The sequence below is a fragment of the Neomonachus schauinslandi genome, chromosome 6, assembly GCF_002201575.2.
Source record: "Neomonachus schauinslandi chromosome 6, ASM220157v2, whole genome shotgun sequence".
Lineage (NCBI taxonomy): Eukaryota > Metazoa > Chordata > Mammalia > Carnivora > Phocidae > Neomonachus > Neomonachus schauinslandi.
In genome coordinates this window covers 112,460,387-112,484,265 of record NC_058408.1, presented here as the reverse complement: position 1 = coordinate 112,484,265, position 23,879 = coordinate 112,460,387, and the positions used below count along the sequence as shown (strand labels likewise).

Below are 23,879 nucleotides of genomic sequence, written 5' to 3'. Positions count from 1 at the left end.
TGCGCTTGCCCCCGCTCCCCTCCCCCGGCTCCGGCCCCCGGCCCAGCACTCGCTCTCCTCCGCCCTGCGGGCAGCCGTGCCGAGATGAACCCCAGCGCCCCCAGCTACCCCATGGCCTCGCTCTACGTGGGGGACCTACACCCCGACGTGACCGAGGCGATGCTCTACGAGAAGTGCAGCCCGGCGGGGCCCATCCTCTCCATCCAGGTCTGCAGGGACATGATCAGCCGCCGCTCCTTGGGCTACGCGCATGTGAACTTCCAGCGGCCGGCGGACGCGGAGCGCGCTTTGGCCACCATGAATTTTGATGTTATAAAGGGCAAAGCCAGTACGCATCGTGTGGTCTCAGCGTGATCCATCACTTCGCAAAAGTGGAGTGGGCAACATATTCATTAAAAATTTGGGCAAATCCATTGATAATAAAGCACAGTATGGTACATTTTCTGCTTTTGGTAACATCCTTTCATGTAAGGTGGTTTGTGATGAAAATGGTTCCAAAGGTTATGGATTTGTACATTTTGAGACACAGGAAGCAGCTGAAAGAGCTATTGAAAAAATGAATGGGATGCTTCTAAATGATCGCAAAGTATTTGTTGGACGATTTAAGTCTCGTAAAGAACGAGAAGCAGAACTCGGAGCTAGGGCAAAAGAGTTCACCAATGTTTACATCAAGAATTTTGGAGAAGATATGGATGATGAGCGCCTTAAGGATCTCTTTGGCAAGTTTGGACCTGCCTTAAGTATGAAAGTAATGACTGATGAGAGTGGAAAATCCAAAGGTTTTGGATTTGTAAGCTTCGAAAGGCATGATGATGCACAGAAAGCTGAGGATGAGATGAATGGAAAGGAGCTCAATGGAAAACAAATTTACGTTGGTCGAGCTCAGAAAAAAGTGGAACGGCAGACGGAACTTAAGCGCAAATTTGAACAGATGAAGCAAGATAGGATCACCAGATACCAGGGTGTTAACCTTTATGTGAAAAATCTTGATGATGGTATTGATGATGAACGTCTCCGGAAAGAGTTTTCTCCTTTTGGTACAATCACTGGTGCAAAGGTTATGATGGAGGGTGGTCGCAGCAAAGGGTTTGGTTTTGTATGTTTCTCCTCCCCAGAAGAAGCCACAAAAGCAGTTACAGAAATGAATGGTAGAATTGTGGCCACCAAGCCATTGTATGTAGCTTTAGCTCAGCGCAAAGAAGAGCGCCAGGCTCACCTCACTAACCAGTATATGCAGAGAATGGCAAGTGTAAGAGCTGTGCCCAGTCCTGTAATCAACCCCTACCAGCCAGCACCTCTTTCAGATTACTTCATGGCAGCTATCCGACAGACTCAGAACCGTGCTGCATGCTATCCTCCTAGCCAAATTGCTCAACTAAGACCAAGTCCTCGCTGGACTGCTCAGGGTGCCAGACCTCACCTATTCCAAAATATGCCCGGTGCTATCCGCCCAGCCACTCCTAGACCACCATTTAGTACCATGAGACCAGCTTCTTCACAGGTTTCATGAGTCATGTTGACACAGCGTGTTGCTAACACATCAACACAGACGATGGGGCCACGTCCTGCGGCGGCACCTGCTGTCCGCACCGTTCCACAGTATAAGTACGCTGCGGGAGTTCACAATCCTCAACAGCATCTTAATGCACAGCCACGAGTTACCGTGCAGCAGCCTGCTGTTCATGTACAAGGTCAGGAGCCTTTGACTGCTTTCACGTTGGCATCTGCCCCTCCTCAAGAGCAAAAGCAAATGTTGGGTGAACGGCTCTTTCCTCTAATTCAAGCCATGCACCCTACTCTTGCTGGTAAAATCACTGGCATGTTGTTGGAGATTGGTAATTCAGAACTTCTTTTTTTTTTTTTTTAAAGATTTTATTTATTTATCTGACAGAGGGATAGAAAGAGAGAACAAGTACGCAGAGAGGCAGGCAGAGGGGGAGGGAGAAGCAGGCTTCCCGCCGAGCAGGGAGCCCGATGCGGGGCTTGATCCCAGGACCCTGGGATCATGACCCGAGCCGAAGGCAGCCGCCCAACCGACTGAGCCACCCAGGCGCCCCGGTAATTCAGAACTTCTTCATATGTTTGAGTCTCCAGAGTCTCTCCGTTCTCAAGTTGATGAAGCTGTAGCTTTACTACAAGCCCACCGAGCTAAAGAGGCTGCCCAGAAAGCAGCTAACAGTGCCACTGGTATTCCAACTGTTTAAAATTGATCAGGGACTCCGAAAAGAAACTCGTGCTTCATGGAAGAAAAATATCTAAACATCGAAAAACTTAAACATTATGGAAAAAAAATTGCAAAATATAAAATAAATTAAAAAAGGAAAGGAAACTTTGAACCTTATGTACCGAGCAAATGCCAGGTCTAGCAAACATAATGCTAGTCCTAGATTACTTATTGATTTAAAAAACAACAAAAAAACCCACAAAAAAAAGGTAAAATATAAAAACAAATTAATGTTTTATAGACCCTGGGAAAAAGAATTTTCAGCAAAGTACAAAAATTTAAAGTATTCCTTTCTTTAATTTTGTAATTCTTTCCTGTGGAATAGCTCAAAATGTCACTTATGTTTTAAATAACACAATTGATAACTGAGCAAGGAAACGTAATTTGGATTATAAAATTCTTGCTTTAATAAAAATTCCTTAAACAGTGAAAAACAAAAAAACAAAACAAACAAAAAAAAAACCATGAAATGTTCACTACATGCCTAGTAGTGGCTTTGAGAATATCAAGAACTTTGTAGAACTCTAAACCTAATTTTCTAGAGATAATTTTTGCTTAAGTTAGGGGAAATGGTCATCTTCCCTGGACAGGGTTGAAGATAATTGTTACAGGCAGCCTTTAAGATGGTTCCCAAACCTCCTCCCCTCCTGCTGTTTATACTATTGTGTGCTCTGGATCTGGTGACTTGCTTCTAACAAATAGGTGAAAAGTGATGGGATGATTAAGTTACAAAAGACTGTGACCTCCATCTTGCCCTATGACCTTCTATTTTTGCAGGCTTTAATGAAGCTGGTTGACATGTTAGAGAGGTCCAAATGGCAAGGAACTGATCCACAGTTAATAAGGAACTGAATCCTGTCAACAGCCACGTGAATGAGCTTGAACATGGATCCCTCCTAAGTCAACCTTCGGATAAGACCACAACTTTGACGGATACCTTGATTGCCACCTTGGAGAGACCCTGACATAGAAGATGCAGGTACACTGTGCCCCGACCCTGACTCACAGACACTGTGAGATAATAAGTAGGTGTTGTTTCAATATCCTAAGTTGTAGAGTAATTTGTTATGCACCAATAGATAACGAACTGTCATTATTTAGGGACGAGAACTTGCAGGTTATGGCATGTGGTGACAAAATAAATGATTTAACTATTGTTTAGGGTTGCCTGGAATGAAACACACATTGAGGCAAAAGGGGGGGGTCCTAGTGGCTGCCATCCGAAAACATCATAGAGGAAACAAGGAATTCAGGGACTATGGGTGAGGCCGTTGCTTTGAACTCTGGGTACTTTGAGGAAGGAGATTGAGAAGCACAAGGTCCTAGTTTCTTATTCCTCTTCCACTTCTGTTTATTTTTACTCTTCTCTTCTCATCTCTTCCCTTACGTTCCTGGAAAGTTCAATCCTAAAGGCACTAGGCAGGACAGAGCAAGGAAGGCATTTGTCCCTGGAGTGGAAGGAGCACTGGAGGCACAGAGTGGGGTATTGGTGACTGACTTGGGTTTGGAGAGCGTTTGTATAGGGGAGTATGGCCTGGCCCAGTAAGTCAGAACCTGGGCTGCCCCAGGAGGGCATTACGTAGGACGTTGGCCTCGGGTAGGTGTCAGAGCCCGAGGAGGGTGAGGACAGCACTGCAGAGAGGTAGCTCAGTGAGGGCGTCACAACCTGAGCAGGGTAATGAAATTGTATTAGTTATCTCTTGCTGCATTAGAAATTACCCCCAAACCTCGTGGGGTATAACAATAATCTTTTACGGGCGCCTGAGTGGCTCAGTCGTTAAGCGTCTGCCTTCGGCTCAGGTCATGATCCCAGGGTCCTGGGATCGAGCCCCACATCGGGCTCCTGGCTCAGCGGGGAGCCTGCTTCTCCCTCTCCTACTCCCCCTGCTTGTGTTCCCTCTTTCGCTGTGTCTCTCTCTGTCAAATAAATAAATAAAATCTTTAAAAAAAAAAATAATCTTTTACTATCTCACCGTTTCTGTGAGTCGAGAATTCAGAGCATAGCAGGCTTGTCTCTGTTCTGTGATGTCTCAGGCCTAGCCTGGCGGACTTGATGGCTGAGGGCTGAAATAATCTGAAGTCTTGGCCGAAGCTGTAGTGGCTTACTTCATGCCTGAGAAGTCAGTGCTAACAAGTTGATTTCTTTCTCTGTGGGCCTAGGCACACATGACTCTGTCCCTAGGACTGTTGAGTGTCCTTATAACATGGCAACTGGCTTCCCTGAGAGCCAGTGATCCCGGAGAGTGAACCAGGAAGAAGTTATCTTTTCCTAATGAACTAGCTTAGAAAGTCCTATGGCATCATTTCTATAATATTTTATTCATTAGAAGTGAGTCACTAAATCCAACCCATCATCAAGGAGAGGGGAATTAGGTGACACCTTTTGAAGGGAAGAGTATCAAGGAATTTGCAGATACATATATATTTTTTTAAAGATTTTATTTATTTATTTGACAGAGAAAGACACAGCGAGAGAGGGAACACAAGCAGGGGGAGTGGGAGAGGGAGAAGCGGGCTTCCCGTGGAGCAGGGAGCCCGATGCGGGGCCCGATCCCAGGACCCTGGGATCATGACCTGAGCCAAGGGCAGACGCTTAACAACTGAGTCACCCAGGCGCCCCTGCAGATATATTTTTAAACCACTACAGAAGACATGGAGGGGCAGCCTGGTTGGGGATGGGGGTATCTCAGACCCCGAGCAGGGTGAGGAGGGCATATACATAGAGGGGAAGTGTGGCATGGGCTGGCAGAGCCTGAGCAGGATGAAGAAGGCATCCATGTGGGAGAGAAAGACTGGCTGGGGAGTTAGAGCCCAAGTGTGTTTGAGGAAAGCTTCTGTGCTTGTGTGGGGGTGGGAGTAGTGCTGGAAGATGGTCTGCATACAAGGGATTAATCACATAGATAAATATATTAAGGACAATTAGAGCCAAAAGAGTAAGCTACAAATATAGAAAGAGAGAAAAATAACATAAATCCTGTGATGTTGGATTGGGAACTGTAGGTATGAGTGTGAACTTGTGGCTTTCAAGATGGAAAGGTGGTTAAATAAACAGGGTGTGTGTGTGTGTGTGCACGTTTCCTATCGTTGTCCAGGGGGCCTGGAAGAGCAGAATCCTAATAGCAATGAGCACACATAGCACCGAGGAATACCATTTCTCCTAAAAGGAACCAATGTTCTTTAGAGAAATGGCAGATTCCAGACTTAGAGCAGGGAACAAACAAGATGAGCCCAGAACACCTTTTTAAACCAGAAAGCAAGGACTTGCTCAGGAATGTCTGGAACATTAGCCAGCATGAGGAAGCTCCCACTGACCAAATCTGGGACAATCTGAGCCAGCCAAAATAAAAAAAAATGACATTAATAAAATATATCCCGGGGCGCCTGGGTGGCTTAGTCATTAAGCGTCTGCCTTTGGCTCAGGTCATGATCCCAGGGTCCTAGGGATGGAGCCCCGCATCGGGCACCCTGCTCAGCGGGAAGCCTGCTTCTGCCTCTCCCGCTCCCCCTGCTTGTGTTCCTGCTCTCACTGTCTCTCTCTCTGTCAAATAAATAAATAAAATCTTTTTAAAAAGAAAATATATCCCATTGAAATAAAATAGGAAAGCATGAGTCTGTACTAGTATTAATAAATGAGTAAATTGATGAGGAATGGGGTATTTACAGGGTTTCAAAATATCCACTAAATACTTAATAATTTCAAAGGGAAAACAGTGCTTTACAGTGGAGAAACAGGCACCATGAAGCAGTCAAAATGAACATCACCGGTAATATGACAAATCAAAATCATATACCACCTGATTGGATGCAAATAGAAATGCACGGTATAACTTCTGTGATAACCTGCATCTCGTCATGAGGAAACAGCAGACAAACCAAAATTGGGGGCTACAGAATAACTGGACTATGATCTTCCAAAGTATCAAGGATATGAAAGTTAAGGAAACACTGAAGAATTGTTCCAGAGTGAAGGGCATTAAAAAGACATGAAAACTAAAAGCAGATTGCCAGTGTGAAATGGATCGTAATGTTCTAAAGGACATTTGGCAAAACTTGAATGAGATCTGAGGATTAGATGGTAGTAATACTAATTTCCTGATTCTGATGTAGGTTGATTCTTTGTAGGAAATACACACTTACTGTTCTATCAGAGAAGTAAGCCCTAATATCTGAAGGCACCCCAAATATAGTAGGAATTAACTCTCTCCTTAGCATAATGCTGCTAATTATGTACCATCCACGGGAGAATTGGAATAAATAGTCCCTCAAATCATTTTCTTCTCTTCTGTCATTCACTTGAGGAAACCCAATTGAGAAGGCCTGCACTTTATTTTTTTTTTTTAAAGATTTTATTTATTTGACAGAGCGGCGGCAGAGGGAGAGAGAAAAGCAGGCTCCCCGCCCAGCAGAGAGCCCAATGTGGGACTTGATCCCAGGACCCTGGGATCATGACCTAAGTCAAAGGCAGACGCTCAACCGCTCAAGTAAATGAGCCATCCAGGTGCCCCCTACACTTTAGTATTATAGGATGATCATGTCAGCAACTTACTCTCAAATGGTTCTGGGGTGGGGAGAAGAAGGAAGTCTGAGGTTGTTTCAAGGTTAAAAAGAAAGAAAGAGAAAGAAGGAAATGCTATAAATTCTTAATCTAAGACACAGCCCAGGGACTTCCTATAATTATGCTAAAAGAATCGCTAACCTCTTGTAGCCACAGGGCTGAGGGAGCCAAAAATCAGACCCAAAGTTTGAGCAGTACTTTAATAAATTACAGTATCAGTTGGATTCATATCTTTTAAAGATTTTATTTACTTATTTGCCACAGAGAGAGAGTACAAGCAGGGGGAGGGGCAGAGGGAGAGGGAGAAGCAGGCTCCCTGCTGAGCAGGGAGCCCGGTGAGGGACTCAATCCCAGGACCCCGGGACCACGACCCAAGCAGAAGGCAGACGCCCAACTGACTGAGCCACCCAGGCACCCTAGCCTCACCACTTTTTTAAAAAGATTTATTTATTTATTCATTCATTCATTTATTGATTGATTTGAGAAAGAGCACAAGAGAGTGCATGCGCACACAGGCAAGCATAAGAGTTGGGGAAGGGGCAGAGGGAGGGAATCTTCAAGCAGAGACCACAGAGTGTGAGCCCAATGCTGGGCTTGATCTCACTACCCATGAGATCATGACCCGAGCCGAAACCAAGAGTTGGTCACTTAACCAACCAACTGAGCCACCTGGGCACCACAGCCTCACCATTTCTTAGGTGAAAGTTAAGGCAGTGATAAGGGAAGAACAAGCTTCTCACAAGTTCAGTGAGGTTTACAGTACTCCTAACCACACTCAGCCTCATGTGTCTGAGGAGTCAGCTTGTGCTTGAAGACCCCTTAGAGACTCTGGAGCCAGTCTCCTGCAAAAGGAAGCCAATCCCACTGGTGGTGGTTCTGGGCCCACTACTGGAACTGTGGCTCTCAACCTTAGCTGCCCACTGAAATCACCGAGGGAATCTTCAGGCTCACTGGATCTCTGGATTGCATGCCCAGAAATTTTGATTTAATTGGTCTGGGGTCCAATTTAATTTGGGCCTTAACAGCTCCCGAAGAGATTCTAACTTGCAGCCAAGACTGAAAACTACATACTGAATTAGAGATAAAACCCAGGATGCCCAAAGGTCAGATTACAACATAAAACCCAGGAGCAGCCTCATATGCAAAAGAAATTGCAAGATTTAGTTAATTCACACCAGCAACATACATTATTTGGAATTCTTCTGTATGGGAGATTTGTTTCTTCTTTCCCATTTATTTATTTTTTCAATCACTTATATCAGTATGATTCATGGATATTTACTTTATATTTGGGGTTATAACCCAATACTACTCTTATTGCTCAGATTGCTCCAGTTTTAGCCATTAGGAGCTCTTTCAGTTGGCTTCTCTGTGCCTTTGACACCCCCAGCATTGAGGGGGTTTGTTTTTCAGTACTTGCTTAACTTACCAGCACTACGAGATGCTCCAGGCTTATTGTCACCAGCTAGACCCCAAGACCTGACCTTTACTGCCCACCTGCTTGTATTCACTGACCCGTGTCTCACATCTTCCCTCAAACTCTTCTTTCTAGCTTACCTCTTAACTCAGGCAAATGGAAAGCGAAACTGCCCCTCCAGCCACAGCAACTGCCTTGACAAGACCCCTAGACAACCCAGACCAATTTGAACTTAACCCCTGACTCACACTTGTGCAGATGGACCATGGAATGACCTGTAGAATGACCGACAACTACCTTTACGTCATTATAATACTAAAATCTCCACCCAAGGAGGAGCACAAGCCTCATTTGCATAACATACACTGTGTATAGAAGCATGTTTCCTTTTTTTTTAATAAAGATTTTGTTTATTTATTTGACAGAGAGAGAGACACAGCGAGAGAGGGAACAGAAGCAGGGGAAGTGGGAGACGGAGAAGCAGCTCCCCGCGGAGCAGGGAGCCCGATGCACGGCTCAATCCCAGGACACTGGGATCATGACCTGAGCCGAAAGCAGACGCTTAACGACTGAGCCACCCAGGCGCCCCTAGAAGCATGTTTCCTTAAGACGCATGCACAACCTTATGTCTGTCTCTACATGAGATGACAAGGCTTCCCTATCTAAATATCCATCCTAACCCTAAATAAAAGGAATCCACTCACCCTTGCTCGGGAAGTCACGGCCTTGGAAGTCATTCTCTGTGATCTTCTTTTTTTTTTTTTTTTTGAAGATTTTATTTATTTATTTGACAGAGAGAGACACAGCGAGAGAGGGAACACAAGCAGGGGGAGTGGGAGAGGGAGAAGCAGGCTTCCCGCAGAGCAGGGAGCCGGATGTGGGGCTCGATCCCAGGATCCTGGGATTATGACCTGAGCCGAAGGCAGACGCTTAATGACTGAGCCACCCAGGCACCCCATGTGTTCTTCTTATTTGCTGCAAATAAAAGGGTTTTTTGGTGTAACAACTCAACCTGGTGCAGTTTCTGACTCTCCACGAGGCAAGCTCATGTTGGTTGGGTTACATTATCTTGCACATTTCTTGTCCCAGTCTTAGAATCACCCATTTCTCCAAGGGTCCCTCGTTCCTTTTATTGCAGAATGGTATTTGAAACCAAGATCTGAGAGCTAGGTGTAATTTTTATATCCTACTACACTACAAAAAAAAAAAAAAGACCCAAATAAAAAAATCTGTTAGAGGGGCACCTGGGTGGCTAAGTCGGTTAAGCGGCAGCCTTAGGCTGGGGTCACGATCCCAGGGTCCTGGGATCGAGCCCTACATTGGGCTCCCTGCTCAGCAGGGAATCTGCTTCTCCCTCTCCCTCTGCCTGCTCCTCCTGCTTGTGCTCTCTTGCTCCCGCACACGTGCTCTCTCTCTAATAAATAAATAAAATCTTAAAAAATAATCTGTCCCCAGGGCCAACCTCCCCAGATTGGCACACCCAGCCTTGGAATCCCTTCCCTTTCCTGGCTGTCCTGTGAGAGTCAGAGTTGGAGGCTGTCCTGACCATCACTTGTTTGGTGGCCTTCCTTCAGGCTCTGGTGGACATTGATAAAACCAACAAATAAGAGTGCAGTAAGTGCCCAAAGAGAAGAAAGTTAAAAGTTCACAGAGGAAGGAGAAACTAATGCAGTGGGGAGGACTGGAACGACTTTGGAGCCTCGAGAGCAGCTCAGGAAGTACTGCTTGAGAGCAGACGCCATGGCTGACATGCTCTTGGTACCCCTAACCAACCTGCTGCCTGGCCAACAGCAGTCCTCCATCAGCACCTGCTGGTGGTTCTACTGCACTGAGCTCAGAGCAGGCCACAGAATATTTGCAGAGCCCTCAGTTCAGAATGCTTGAAGTAGTTCTCCAGCCCTGCTGCTTGTTCTAGGCAAAGGAATCCTGCAAAGTTTCTGATGCTTAAGAATTTACTCTGTGTGCCAGGGAGCCTGGCTGGTTCAGTTGGAAGAGCATGAGACTCTTGATCTCGGGATCGTGAGTTCAAGCTCTACATTGGGTGTAGGGATTATTAAAAATAAATAAATAAACTTTTTAGAAAAAGAATTTATTCTGTGTGCCTTCTGCGGGGGGGGGGGGGATTTTTATACCATTCTTGGTAGCACTTAAGCAGCATTTGAGAGATTATTTTGGAGGTGAAGTCGTCAAATGGGTCCTAAAGTCACCTATGCAACCTGATAAACTCTGGGAGTGAGCTGGACTAAAAGGATGGAGAGGGTACAGAAAAGATCTAAGTCAAGGCCCTCAGTCATGGGGACTGAGACAAACCCAACCAAGACAAAATCTGGAGCAGCAGGCTCCAGGTCAGAAGGTTCAACCAGTTGCTGTAGCAGTTGGGAGGTGACGACCTCTGGCTGCGGTGGAGGGTGGAAGGTGTGGGGAAAGAACTTTAAGTTCTTCAGAGGAGGCACTCCTGTAAGCAGCTGACCACTAACAAAAACACTAATGCTGCATAGCCCAGATACCTGCTGGGGAATAACAAGTAAGCCAGCTTGGCAGGAGAAAGGAGAATAAGCAGGTAACTGGAGCCTGGGAAGCTTCTGGAACAGGACTCTTGAACCTGGGCCTGGACAAATTTCATGGCCTGGAGCCTGAAACCGGGTGCAAAACTGGGAGATCGCGTGCATTTTTCAGGGCACAGAATTAACAGAGCATATCTTTTTCTCAAAGGTTGACCCTACTGTGGAGTCTCTGCAAAGTCAGGAGACCTACTGCAGCTTCTGGGCAGAGTGAGATAAAACTGAGAAGCTGCCTGGGATCAGACCTTGCAGTTTATCAAAAGAGCCCGAAGTGGCGTGGCCCCTAACTCACACTGCCTCCTAAAACCCTTTTGGGAGGGGGAGAGGGACTGGTATGAATTGCCCTCATTTTACCAAAACTGACACATAATTCCCTTTCCACAATCCCAGGGGTCCTCCGGGAGGTATCTCTGTGATTCCAGAGGAAGAGGATGCACAGCCTGAGGTGAGTATGGGAGACTGCCTGCAAACATTCATTCTGTAGGGAAGACCCGGGACCTGGACCATGGGCCGCGGGAAGCCATGGCCTGGGGAAGCCAACGGCGCACAGCTAATTATAAGTGCGATTACTACTTCATCATAGAGTGCTGTTAGGGGTAGCCAAGGAATCTGGGGGCGGGGAAGGGGTTCCGGGCTCAGAAGCCTCAGGTTTGTTGTGTACATCCGCTTCAGCGAGACGGAGGAAGCAAAGCAGAAGTGAGCGCGGGAGACGTGAGCGCAGCAAAGGCGTGCAGGAAATCGTGCATCTGGCAGCAAAGGCCCGGGTAGCGCGATGCGTGGCTGGGTGGGCACCGCAGCTCGGGACGTGCCACCAGGCGGCCTTGGGCGCCCAGAGCCCGCTCCTGACCGCGGGTTCGCGCCCACACTTACTTCCTGGAGCTTCACAGGCCGCACCCCGATGGACTCAGCGGGCGGGAGGCGTGGAGGCGCCAGGTGTCCACACCACTGGGGCAGGCGCAGTGCCGGCTAAGCCCTTTTGGACTCAGAAATCTCAGATAAAGAGATCAAAGCCCAGGCGGGGGTGGACGAGCCAATCCTGCCGCCGCTAGCGGGTCCCCAACGGCTCGAGGGCTAAGCGCGGGACAGCAGAGCCGGTGCGCTCAGGGGAAGGCAGCCCCCACGCACTCTTGGGCCGGTGCAGCTCCTGGACTGTCCTTTTCTCATCACTCCACATCCGCTCCCCGGGCCGCCGCCGGACAGCCCCGCTTGGACCTCGGGCCATCGATCAGTCTTGGAAGTGCGGGCGAGGTCATCAGCACAACAAAGGCGGCCCCAAGCGGCGCCTTCTGTCTTGTAAATATCAGGTCCCGCCCCCAGACAAAGTGGAGCCCCGGGTAGAAGCTGCCGGAGGCACCCGCCCCCGCTCTGCTCCCCACCCCCACAACTCCCGAGCTCTTTCATTTGGAATGTTAATGTTTCGAAGCTTCCTTCTAGGCCGGGATCTGTCTCATTGAAAGGCGGCTGAAACCTCTGGGATTAATAAACAAACCGGCATTTGGCTTGGGTGGGAACAGGGTAAACATTTGTCGGTCTAAAAGAGAGAGGCAGGTGTGCGTAGACAAAGCGGGTAAATTATTACACAGCCCCGGCTACTGGCTTTAAAAAGACTGCTTTGTGCACCAATTCCAGGATTTGGAGAAGTTTTCCCAACGAAGAGACCCTTATTTGCACTCCCCAGGCTGAGGGCCCCGGCTGCGCTGCCTTCCGCCCCCGCCTGGCACTGAGAAATCCAGGTCGCAGGTGGAGAGCCGGCGGGGCCGCGCTCGGGCCGAGCCAAGCCCAGGCCCCGCCCAGGTCCTCCTACGCTGTCGTCCTGCTGCGCTGGAGCCCCGCCCTCAGTTCCACCGCCAAGCGGCCGCTAGGGTTCCGGGTGTCCTCGGGTAGCCCTGACCACCGCGAGGTTGGGTGTCTCTGGCGGGTAGGCCTGAGTGTAACACGCTCGGCTACCGCGCCTGCGGAGGACCCAAAGGGATGTCATAGCGGGTGCTTTTCAGAAGTCTTGGCGTGAGTTTCCCTGTCCACATTCGATAGTTCGTCAGGGCTATTGCCAAAATATTATCAAGTCGGATTCCTTGCCCAGCCCAGCTGCTAGCGATGATAATAGTACCCGAGGTCACTTTGGGAGCGCTGACACTCTGCCATGCACCACTGTTCCAAGCCCTTCACATGGAGTAAGCTGTGATGATACAAGCCATCGACTTGCTCCTTTCTAGAACGGGGACATCATGTACTCGCCACCCGTCCTCGCAGGGTGAGAGCAAATTGGAGCATGTGCCCCCACGGGATTTGGGATCCCAATTGTGCAGGTCTGACTCCACGTGCCCTGGGAACCGTGTGTGCTGGGGAGGGGCTATGGAGGTGACCGAGGCAGAATTGTTGGCCTGGAACACAGCCAGGTCCCCACAATTCCCCAACTTCAGTATTCTTTAATCCACTAAATCCTCCCAGGCACACAGCCTGGTCTTCCAAAAGCTTTTGCCTCAAGCTGGGAAAACCCAATAAAGGAATGATCATTTTTCAACCATGGGAGCCAGCAACACTCATACATAATGAAGCAAGTCACACAAAGGAAAGAATTCTTTCCCATTCTCCTGGGAGAGGCCCCTCAGCCCAGGGAATCTTAAGAGCTGCCCAATTGCCCAAACTATGGGCAGCCTGGGTGGGTATACAGAGGGGTGGGGGTTCACTGAAGAGCCCTCCTACCCACCCAAAGCCTGGAGTTGTCACCTGAAGAAATGTCAGCCCAGGTTATTCCTAAGCATTTCTTACAAATTCCAATTCCTGCATTTTCTCTGCCCTGAGTGACAGTTGTGGATCCCCTGGGCCAGATGAGTGACACAGAGAAGGGAGGAGGAACAGCTTATAGTAGAGGACCACCCCTCTGGATAACACCTGGATGCTGTCAGAGGACCCAATGGACAGGGTGGGAAGAGATTGTACATCACCTGGTTAAGACAAGGTGCTTTGGCCTTGGATTGGTAAATAAGCCTGACCTTGTAAACACCCATCTGCCCCTCTACCCTCAGTGCTCCGAGATACATGATCTCCCAGGTTTGTTACACCTTCCCGCAGGTACTAGACCATTCTGACTCCAACCTGATCTCTTCCTCTAAACACCTCTGAGGTCTCAAACAGATCCTACTCCTCCAGTCGGGCCTGGACCTCGGGCCGGAAAGGACAGCAAAAGAATAGGGTTCCTCTACCTGGTGTGATGTTAAAGACCCAGGGTAGCATATGCTTCATGCCTGTGACCTGTGGATAAAAACAGTCACCTGTTAAGTACCTGAGTGATCTTGGGCAAGTCATTTATGTTTGTTCAGTATTACTTAAGTTTCCATTGGCAAAGTGATCAGAAGTAGAACATTCCTGGGATGCCTGGGTGGCACAGTTGTTTAAGCATCCGACTCTGGATCTCAGGGTTGTGAATTCAAGCCCTGTGTTGGACCCCGGCGTGGAGCCTACTTAAAAAACAATAATAATAAAATAAAGTAAAATAAAATAAAATGAAAGAAATAGAACATTCCTGGAAAGGAGACGTGGGGAAATCTCCATTGTAAACTCAGCACCTGGAAGCCTTCTCACACGTTCTCCTGAGGCTCCACTGTATGATGGTAGAGAGGGAACTCTCCCTGCCACGCTGTCATCTGGCCTGGAAGTGAAATACCTGAAATTGAATCACCCTGGCATCCTGGCTTGGGTGAGCGGCAGTCAGAGGCAGATTGGCTTTCAGAGCAGGTGACAGCCCAGTGGCCTGTCTCCTATCACTGGAGGCAGGCAGTCAGCTAACACCACCTCACTGCTGGGATGGATCTTGCTCCCAGCATGGTATCCCACCACCTCTTGCCTGGGAGATGAGCCCAAGCAGATCTTCACTGACATTAAATAGCCTTGTTCTGCTCCCACTGTTTCCATCTCAAGGATATCAATCCCTAGCCTGCCTGTGGCTATCAGACTTCTTTTTCAACATTTCCATATCCATTTTCCAAACTTACTTAGAGGCACAAAGCTCCAGTATGACCAAACCTCCATATGCCCGGTTTTCTGTATCTTTTATTTATTTATTTATTTATTTATTTAAGATTTTATTTATTTATTTGACACAGAGAGAGAGACACAGTGAGAGAGGGAACACAAGCAGGGGGAGTGGGAGAGGGAGAAGCAGGCCTCCCGCGGAGCAGGGAGCCCGATGCGGGGCTCGATCCCAGGACCCTGGGAACCTGACCTGAGCCAAAGGTAGACGCTTAACGACTGAGCCACCCAGGCACCCCTTATTTATTTTTTTAAAAGATTTTATTTATTTATTTGAGAGAGAGAGAGAGAGAGAGAGAGTGCAGGCATGAGCTGGGGGGAGGGGCAGAGGCAGAAGGAGAAGCAGGCTCCTGGCTGAGCCTGGAGCCTGATATGGGGCTCCATCCCAGGACCCTGGAATCATGACCTGAGCTGAAGGCAGATGCTTGGCCAACTGAGCCACCCAGGAGCCCCTGTATCTACTTTTAATTTATAATTTATAGAAACAAGGAATAGAGGATGATTGACTACATGGGAGGGTGTATGACTTGCTGGGTTTCACAAGTGGAGAGGGAGAAGGACTTTCCAAGTTGAGGGGGCTACATGAGTCAGGCAGTGGAGGCCTAAGACCATTGGCTTGTCTGGTATAGCTGGAGAAGAGGTGAATTGGAAACAGGGGCGAAGTAAAGTGACAGCAACTATAAACACCAAAGCCAACCCAAGTGGATGTGAACTTATACTGGTAGACAGTGGGGAGTCACGGAACTCGTTTTAGAAGAGGAAAGTGGTTTGTTAAATTTATGTTTTAAGTCATTTTGGTAGCTGTGCAAGGGTGAATTCATTTTTAAAAATAGATTTTTTTAAATCATAGTTTTAGGTTCACAGAAAAATTGAGCACGTAATAAGAGAGAATTCTCATATACTTCCCTTCCCTTCCCAAGTTTATTATTATTGTCTTGAATTAGTGTGGTATATTTGCTACAGTCAATGAACCAGTATGATGCATTAACTAAAGTCCATAGTTTACGTTAGGCTTCACTCTTTGTACACTTCTACGGGTTTTGACAAATGTATAATATCATGTACCCACAATTATGGCATCAGACAGAATCATTTCTTTTTTTTTTTAAAGATTTGATTTTATTTATTTGACAGAGAGAGACAGCTAGAGAGGGAACACAAGCAGGGGGAGTGGGAGAGGGAGAAGCAGGCTCCTGGCCAAGCAGGGAGCCCGATGCGGGGCTCGATCCCAGGATCCTGGGATCATGACCTGAGCTGAAGGCAGATGCTTAACGACTGAGCCACCCAGGCGCCCCCAGACAGAATCATTTCATCTCCCTAAAAATTCCCCTGCACTTCACCTAGTCATTGTTCCTCCCTTGTTCTCTGTTAAGGGCCTTGGCAGCCACCAACTGCTACAGTGTTGCCTTTTCCAGAACATCATATGGTACATGGACTTTTCAAACTGGCTCCTTTCTGTTAGTGTGGGATTCAATCCCAGGACCCTGGGATCATGACCTGAGCCAAAGGCAGATGCTTAACCAATTGAGCCACCCAAGCGTCCCTCAGTAAGCCTTTAAAAAATCTTTTCCTTTGATAAATATTTGCTGAAATTCTGTATCAGTATTGTCTGATAGAAATATAATCAAGGTCACAAACTTGCTTTTTCTAGTAGCCACTTTAAAAAAGGCAAAAAGAAACAGATAAAATTAATTTTAATAACACATTCTACTTAATATATTCAAAACATTATCATTTCAGCATTTAATCAGTGTAAAATTGAGATACTTTTATTTTTATTGTGTGTACTAAGCCTTTTAATACGAAATTCAGTGTGCATTTTATATTTTCAGCACATCTCCACTTGGCCTAGCCACATTTCCCGCGCTCAGTGAACACACGAAGGAGGACAGAGCAGTACTGTGCTGGGAGCTGAGGATACAGCAGGGAACAAAATGCACAAGGTTTCTGCCCTCACATAGTTGACTAGTCTAGTATGGGAAACCCGTAACAAAGAAGTAAACAAATCATTTTAGAGAGTGATGTGTTAGTCTGTGTTAGACTGGGAAGCTGAGTTAGTTTGCCTGGGTAGTCAGGAAAGCTTTTCTGAGGCTGAGAACCAAAGGAGGAGGCATTAACCATCAATTATCTATTGCCACAATAATGCAGTATAACAAACCACTCCAAAAGGCCGAGGCTTAACATAATAACTATTTATTATTGCTTATGAGTCTAAAGTCATCTGGGCAGTTGGTCTGGCCCCAGGTGGGCTCACACATGCATCTATGGGCAGCTGCAGGTCAGGTAGGTGGGTATGCTAATCCTGGCTTGGCTTGCATGGTTTGGGGTCTGGTGGCTAGTGACTGGTGTAGGATGATCTCAGCTCTTTTCCATGTGGCTTCTCATCCTCCAGCAGGCTAGCCCAGGCCTGTTCTCCTGGTGGAGGCAGGGATCCAAGAGAGAATGTGGAAGCATTCAAGTTTTCATAAGACTCAAGCTCAGAACTGTATCACTTCTGCCACATTCTTTGGGCCAACCCAAGTTATAAGGCCAGCCCAGATTCCACGAGGAGCTGCAAAGTCACATTACAAAAGGTGTGCATACAGGGAGGGATGGAAAATTCAGGCGATTTTGTGATTGATCTTCCATATTACTTAAAAAGCTTTCAATTCCACCAGGAAGCTATAAAAAAAAATTCTAAATTTCTACATGCCCCATAAAATATCCTCAAAATATAAAAATGAAAATAGAACTACAGGAGGAAATTGACACAATGACTCTTAGAGTGGGAGGTTTCAGCGTACCTTTTGCTATTATTGGTAGGTCAAGCACAAACAAAAAATTATTGAAGATATAGAAGAGTTGAACACATTTCTGAGGTATTTAGTCAACAGATGTTTACAGCATACTTTCTGTGTGTGAGGCCCTATTCTAGGTGTGCTGGGCATCTGGCAGTGAACAAGTCAACAGTCCCTTCCTTGGAGAGTTTATACTCTAGTGGAAGGAAACAAATAATAAACAAATAGGTAAAACAAACATGAAGACAACCATGAAGAAAAACAACAGGGAAAAGGGATATGGAGTGCTTGGCTGTTAGGGTGAGGGATTTAACTAAAATAGCACAGTCGGGGTAGGCGCTACTGAGGAGACACCTGAGTGGAAGCCTAAGAGGTGAGTGAGTGAGTCAGGTGCTTATCTCCAGGACTAGTGGAGGGAACAGAGGCCCTAAAGCAGGAGCTGGTTTGGCAGGTTCTAGCAGTAGACCAGGCAGGCTTGGTAAGGTGGGAAGGGATAGGAATATCGGGGGCCCAATCACCCGTGGCTTTATAGGCCACAAGATGGATTTTGGATTTTAGTCTTGGTGATGGGAAGCCCCAGAAGGGTTTTTGTTGGGGGGAGGAAGGATACCGGAGAGCATTAGGGGTGAGGACCCCAGGGGGAAAGATGGCTGCTTGGAGATGATGGTCAGGTAGCCAGACTTTTAGAGGTTGCTGGGTACCAGTCCTTGTCAGGCAACATGTCCCCAGGGAATTCTCCTTGCTTTGCCTTTCAACTACCTAGACAGCAGGTTATTCCCCAAAGGATGTCACAATCTCCAGAGAACATATTCCAATTATGCTGGAAAACAATGTAATTGTGATTAAAGTAGTATTCATCTTCTCCATTCTCAGAGCGAAAACCTATCCAAAGCAAGAACAAAAGGTAACTCCAGAAAGCACTCCTCCCCCCCTTGGGAAAACCCAGTCAACTATTTATGGTGCTACAGGTTATGTGAAATTATTGTCAGTTTCAAGTCTCTCTCAAGATACAATCTTACATGAAAGAGGGAAATAAATGGGGAGCAGTTAAACAAGTATTTGTTGAGCACCTACTATGTGCTACACACTCTTCTATGTGCTAAGGTTTTAGCAGGAAACAATGATCCCTCCCCTCATAGGGAAGATAAATATATAACATAAACACAAAAATATGTGATATATTAGATGAGATAAATGCCCTGAAGAAAAATTAAGTAGAAATAATGTACATTTTTGGACTAGGGTGTTACAATTTATTTTTTATTTTTATCTTTTTAAAGACTTTTATTGAGAGCACAAGCAGGCAGAGGCGCAGAGGGAGAGGGAGAATTATGCTCCTCACTGAGCAGGGAGTCCGGTGTGGGGGGCTCAATCCCAGGACTCCAGGATCATGACCAGAGCCCAAGGCAGCCACTTAACCGACTGAGCCACCCAGGCGCCCTGATTATTACAATTTAAATAAAATAGGCTTGGGGGGGGTTGGAATAGACTAATTGAAAAGAGAGAAGGGTTGGGGAGTGTCAGGGAGGTAAGGGCAGGGCTTGGCTCTCATCTTGTAGGGGCCCTGTAACACAACCACTACAGTGTGCAAGTTTACGATTTATAATCTTACTCCCCATCCTAAGACAAGGAAAAATTTCCTGTAACCAATATGGTAATTTCTGACTTCTAGTTCTCTGAATTCTGTAAATTGGGATACATTTTACTACCCATTATCAGAAAAAGATTACACAGCTCCATTTAGCAACTCCAGTTGTGACAAGTCCCATGCCTGGGCTAGAACAAAGACCCAATGATGGCAGGACAGATTCTTCGATTAGTTTTCTTGGCAGGATTTTTTTTTCAGCTGAAGCGAAGTATTAGTCCACCTGAGTGGAGCTGCCTGAAGGCCCAGTCTGGACTTCCTCCAGAAGGGGGCCCTAGAATAGGCAGTCTTTAGTGTGAGGCTCAGGAGAGCAGAGAGCCCTGGCACAGCTCTGTTCGGGATTCATATACTAGCTTCCACAGATTAAACACACATGCACTATTTTCTCCTTTTCAAATCATGTACCATTTTCTATTAGATTCAACAGTGTCTGTAAGTAATAATGGGTATCCAGTGTTTAAGAAAATGGGGATGTCTGGGTGGCTCATTTGGTTGAGCATCTGCTTTCAGCTCAGGTCATGATCCTGGGGTCCTGGGATCGAGTCCTGCATGGGGCTCCTTGCTCAGTGGGGAGCCTGTTTCTCCCTCGGCCTGCTGCTCTCCCTGCTTGTGTGCTGTCTCTCGCTGACCAATCTTAAAAAAGAAAATGTTTGATTTCCTCATTAGTTACCATAACTTGAGCAAATGCCAACCTCTCAATTTCCTCACCTGTAAAACAGGGATAACAAGCAGGGATGCAAATGAAGAGCCTGGCATCATACCTGATGTATAATAGGTTCTTAATGTTCTCTCCCTCCCTTCCCCCATCTTAACAAAAAAGATTAGAGTTTAGGTATACTTACAGGTATCCTTTAAAAAATAGGGCTTGTCAACCTTTAATGTGTGGGCCAGTTACCTGGGGAATCTTGTTAAAAGTGCAGGTTCTGATTCAGTGGAGTTGGGGACAGGGATTCTGTATTCCCAATAAGCTTCCAGATTATGCCATGCTGCAGACCTGGAATCACTCTTTGAGTAGCAAGAATTAACACTACACAATTTCCAATAACACAGCTACTGCACAAAAAGCCCCTAAACGGGCTGTGGATTGTCTCTTTCTATAAAAAATTAACTCTTCTATTTGAGCCTCATGTGGAGTCACTGACCCAGCCAAGTAACCAGGCCAGGTCATAAAGAATACATCCTTTGGTCCAGGAGGGTTCACAGCACCACTTCTGCAGGAAGATCCTGCAATTGTCTCTCCTCCACTTTTGGCTTTTTGATCTTAGCCTTTGCCTCTGATGATAATTACCCCTTAATTAGCACCCACCACTCTGTCATCTAAATAATTATGGTAAGTGCGGCTTGCACCTCTGCTGGCAATCTCTAAACTGATAAAATAAGATCCTATGCTGATTTTTTTAAAAAGACAAAACTGACCCAAATACAAGTCATGCACATACTGCCCACAGTGGAATACACAGACCTGTTATAACTTCCAGTCACATAAGCTATCAAAAGTTGATTTATTTAGAAACAATCAAGAGAAAGTACTGTTGTGATATCTGGGAAATTGTAAATGTCAGAATATAAATTTTGCAAGGAGTATTGCAAAAGTAATACAAGTCAGCCATGCTAAAATCCACCTTAAATTCCTATTGGGAAGGGCTGCATGATCTCTGAACTATTTTTTCTTTATTCGGAGTTTCCTGAATATATTGGAGAAATCTGGTTAACTTCTGGGTGCATTCAAAGCAAATTATCCTTTTGTGGAAGAAGGGGCGGGGTTTTCATTAGAAGCAATTAGTTTTCTAATTTCCCAGGTGTACCGCCATTAATCATGCACCGAACAGCAGGGCTGTCCAAGCCAGATGAATCATGCACCTCTCTTAGCACGAACTGATTGTACTACTTTTTAGAACGCTGTTTTCCCACTGCAGCTTTTTTTTTTTTTTAAAGATTTTATTTATTTATTTGAGACAGAGAGAATGAGATACAGAGAGCATGAGAGGGAGGAGGGTCAGAGGGAGAAGCAGACTCCCTGCCGAGCAGGGAGCCCGATGCGGGACTCGATCCCCGGACTCCAGGATCATGACCTGAGTCGAAGGCAGTCGCTTAACCAACTGAGCCACCCAGGCGCCCTCCCACTGCAGCTTTTCAAAAAAGACAGAAACTCCCAAATTTCCAACTTTCTGAATAGGTAATACATTGATCTGGAAGAAGAACCCAAACAGCACAAAGGAGTGTACAGTGTAAAATAATACTTTTCTCCCTTATCTCCCACCTCCCTGTCCTCCCCAGAGGCAATCAGTGGTTCATTTCTCTAAACTTTTCATTATGGAAAATTTCAGAAACATTAGAGAGACTGGAATAATAAGCCCTTGTGTACGCATCACGCAACAGTGGAAAAACACCCCGCTGGTTTGTTTTATTCTCCCTCCCCCGGTATTTGTTATGAGTTATTTTCCAAGTAAATCCCAGACTTGAAATCATTTTACCCGTCAAAACTTTAGTCTTTTTTTTTTTAGTTCTTACATAACCACATTACCGTTATCACACCCAAGAAGGTTAACGATAATTCCTTAATAATCCAGTATTCTCGGGGTCACTTTTAACCGGTGCGGAACAGACCCGAGAACTACGAACGAACGTACGGGCCGAGGGGTCGGAAGGGGAGCATTTAAAGCTAGAACCGACATCACTCGCCGCGTTAGGTGCCCAGCGCTCCGAGCTTCCCGGTTCCCGCAGTCGTTACCTGCGCCGGGCCAGCACCCGCCAGGCCGGGTTGGAGGGCGGTTCCGAGGCGCGAGCTCCCCGCCTCCCCGCTCTCGGGCCGTGGCCCGAGCAGGCCTGGCGCAGCTGCACAACCCACCGTCCCTAGACACCGGCCGGTCCCTGGGGGGGAAACGATTGACACAGCTGCCTGCACTGCGCCCCCCGGCCCTCCCCCGCGGCACCTGCGTCTCCCGGCAGGGCCGGGAGCTGGAATTGGCTCCCGAGCCCAGGCGAGTCAGGCCCGCCACGACCGCTCCTCCCGCCACCCGCTCCCGCGCCCGGTTCCGAGCAAAGAGACCTCGCGGACCCGGACTACAACTCCCGTCGGGCGCCGCGGCCGGGCCAATGGCGGGCGCCAGAGCATGCGGGGAGCGGCGCCTGCGCGGCGGTTTGAGTAAGCGGCCGCGCGATTGGCTGCGGGGTCGGACGGCCGCGCGGGGCCTGTGGGAAGCGGAGTGACGGAGCGAGCGGCTGTTGGAGGAAGGAGGTGGGGGCCGGGAGTGCAAATGGCGTTGAGATGGTTCAGGGCCCTGTTCAAACTCCAGCGCTGACCATTCACCGGCGGAAACGGCGGCGCAGGAGGCGGCGGCGGCCTAGCGGGGGCACGTAGCGGGCTCCGGTACCGGCTCCGGCGGCGGCGGCGGCCAGGGAGGCCTAGGCCCGGGCCCGGCCGGTGGCGCTCAAGGCGGGGAGGGAAGTTGCGGTGCCGCCGCTCCTCTCCCCCCCTCCACCGGGTTTCCTATTTACCCAGAGCGGAGTCGCGGGTTCTGAGGTGGCGGAGCCCCTTGCCTCTCTTCCCGCACAAGCCGGCCCTGTTCTCCCGCGCGGGGCTCCCGCGCCCGTCCGTGGGCCGTTGGGAGCAGGAGAGGCGGAGGCGGCCCGAGGCCAAAGCACCCGCCAGGCGCCGAGGGTAAGTGAGGTCTCGGGCGGCTGCCTAGGCCCGGAGGGAGGGTGGGGGAGGCAGGGGTCTGGAAGTCTTGCTGTCTCACCCACACAGCCTCTGGGGAAGTTGGGCAGGGGAACGACCTGAAGAACTCTCTTTTCCCTCTTATTTTTCCTTTTTCTGAGTTCCTCCGGGCGGCTGCTGATTTACTTCCCTCCCCAAGCGCGGTCAAGTGCGTTGGTTTCAGCCCTGAGTCCTTCGCCGTCTTTCCTCCGCCCCTGGCCTCCACCGAGGCCTTACACTGCCTTGGGGATTCAGTGGCAGAGGCTTCCGGGGCGTCGGAAGCTACATCCCGTTCCTGGCGGTGGGGGTGGGGAGGAGAAAAGTTGCGTGAGCTTCCAGCCGGAGGGGGCCGCCTCTCCCGCTACCTCCGGGTGCACCGACCGCCCCCAGGTGAGGATTTCTGGGTGGTTAGCTTCGCCCTTTCCGGCTTTCACTCCTTAGTGGAAGCCTCTAAGCCCTTGGGGATCCTAAAGACGTTGCACTTGGTTGAGGGTTAACTGTGAGGACTTTTTATCCCAGCGCACTTTCCTGAAAATTCAACCTGGCTTTAGGCAGAAGGAAGGGCCCCACGACCGAAAAAGACTTAGTTGTGAATCATTCTTTCCTTTTTCGTTAGGAAAGTCTTTGGAGTTTGAAGCCTGAGCAAGACAGCCTGTGTATTTGAGATGTACTTAAAATATAATGTCAACTGTGTCTGCACACTTACTTGAATTTATACGTACTTTACATCCTAGGCTTAGATAATGCCATCACAATTGTCTGTCTAGTGACTTTTCCAAAAAGACATGGAAAACTTTAAAGGAAGTCAAAAGTAGGGGATATTACGTAATGAGCACCCTGTATTAATCGTTAAGATTCAACAGTTATTTATTCTTAACCAAGTGTTTCTCATCTACACACTTTCCGTTCCACACCCTTTAAAGCTAGAGAACTGCTTACGTTATTTCATTAGTATTTTAGTATATATTTATAAA

At 47.7% G+C, this 23,879-nt stretch overlaps 2 protein-coding genes across 4 annotated transcripts in view; both read left to right on the top strand.

Moving 5' to 3' along the window:
• The first annotated feature begins 67 nt into the window (after nt 1-67).
• On the top strand, nt 68-2,204 carry LOC110589328 (polyadenylate-binding protein 1-like). Its single transcript, XM_044916095.1, is given in 3 exon segments — nt 68-321; nt 323-1,833; nt 2,057-2,204. Coding segments are annotated over 3 exon segments (1,896 nt in total). The 5' UTR covers nt 68-84.
• Nucleotides 2,205-22,601: 20,397 nt separating this feature from the next.
• Nucleotides 22,602-23,879, top strand: part of WAPL (WAPL cohesin release factor) — an 88,224-nt gene continuing 86,946 nt past the window's right edge. For 2 of the 3 annotated variants that reach the window (XM_021699872.2, XM_021699874.2), the window contains exon 1: nt 22,620-22,869. The gene's annotated coding sequence lies outside the window, so the exon portion shown is untranslated. Of the gene's footprint in view, nt 22,870-23,879 lie in introns of all 3 variants that reach the window. The other variant, XM_021699873.2, reaches the window with a different exon arrangement.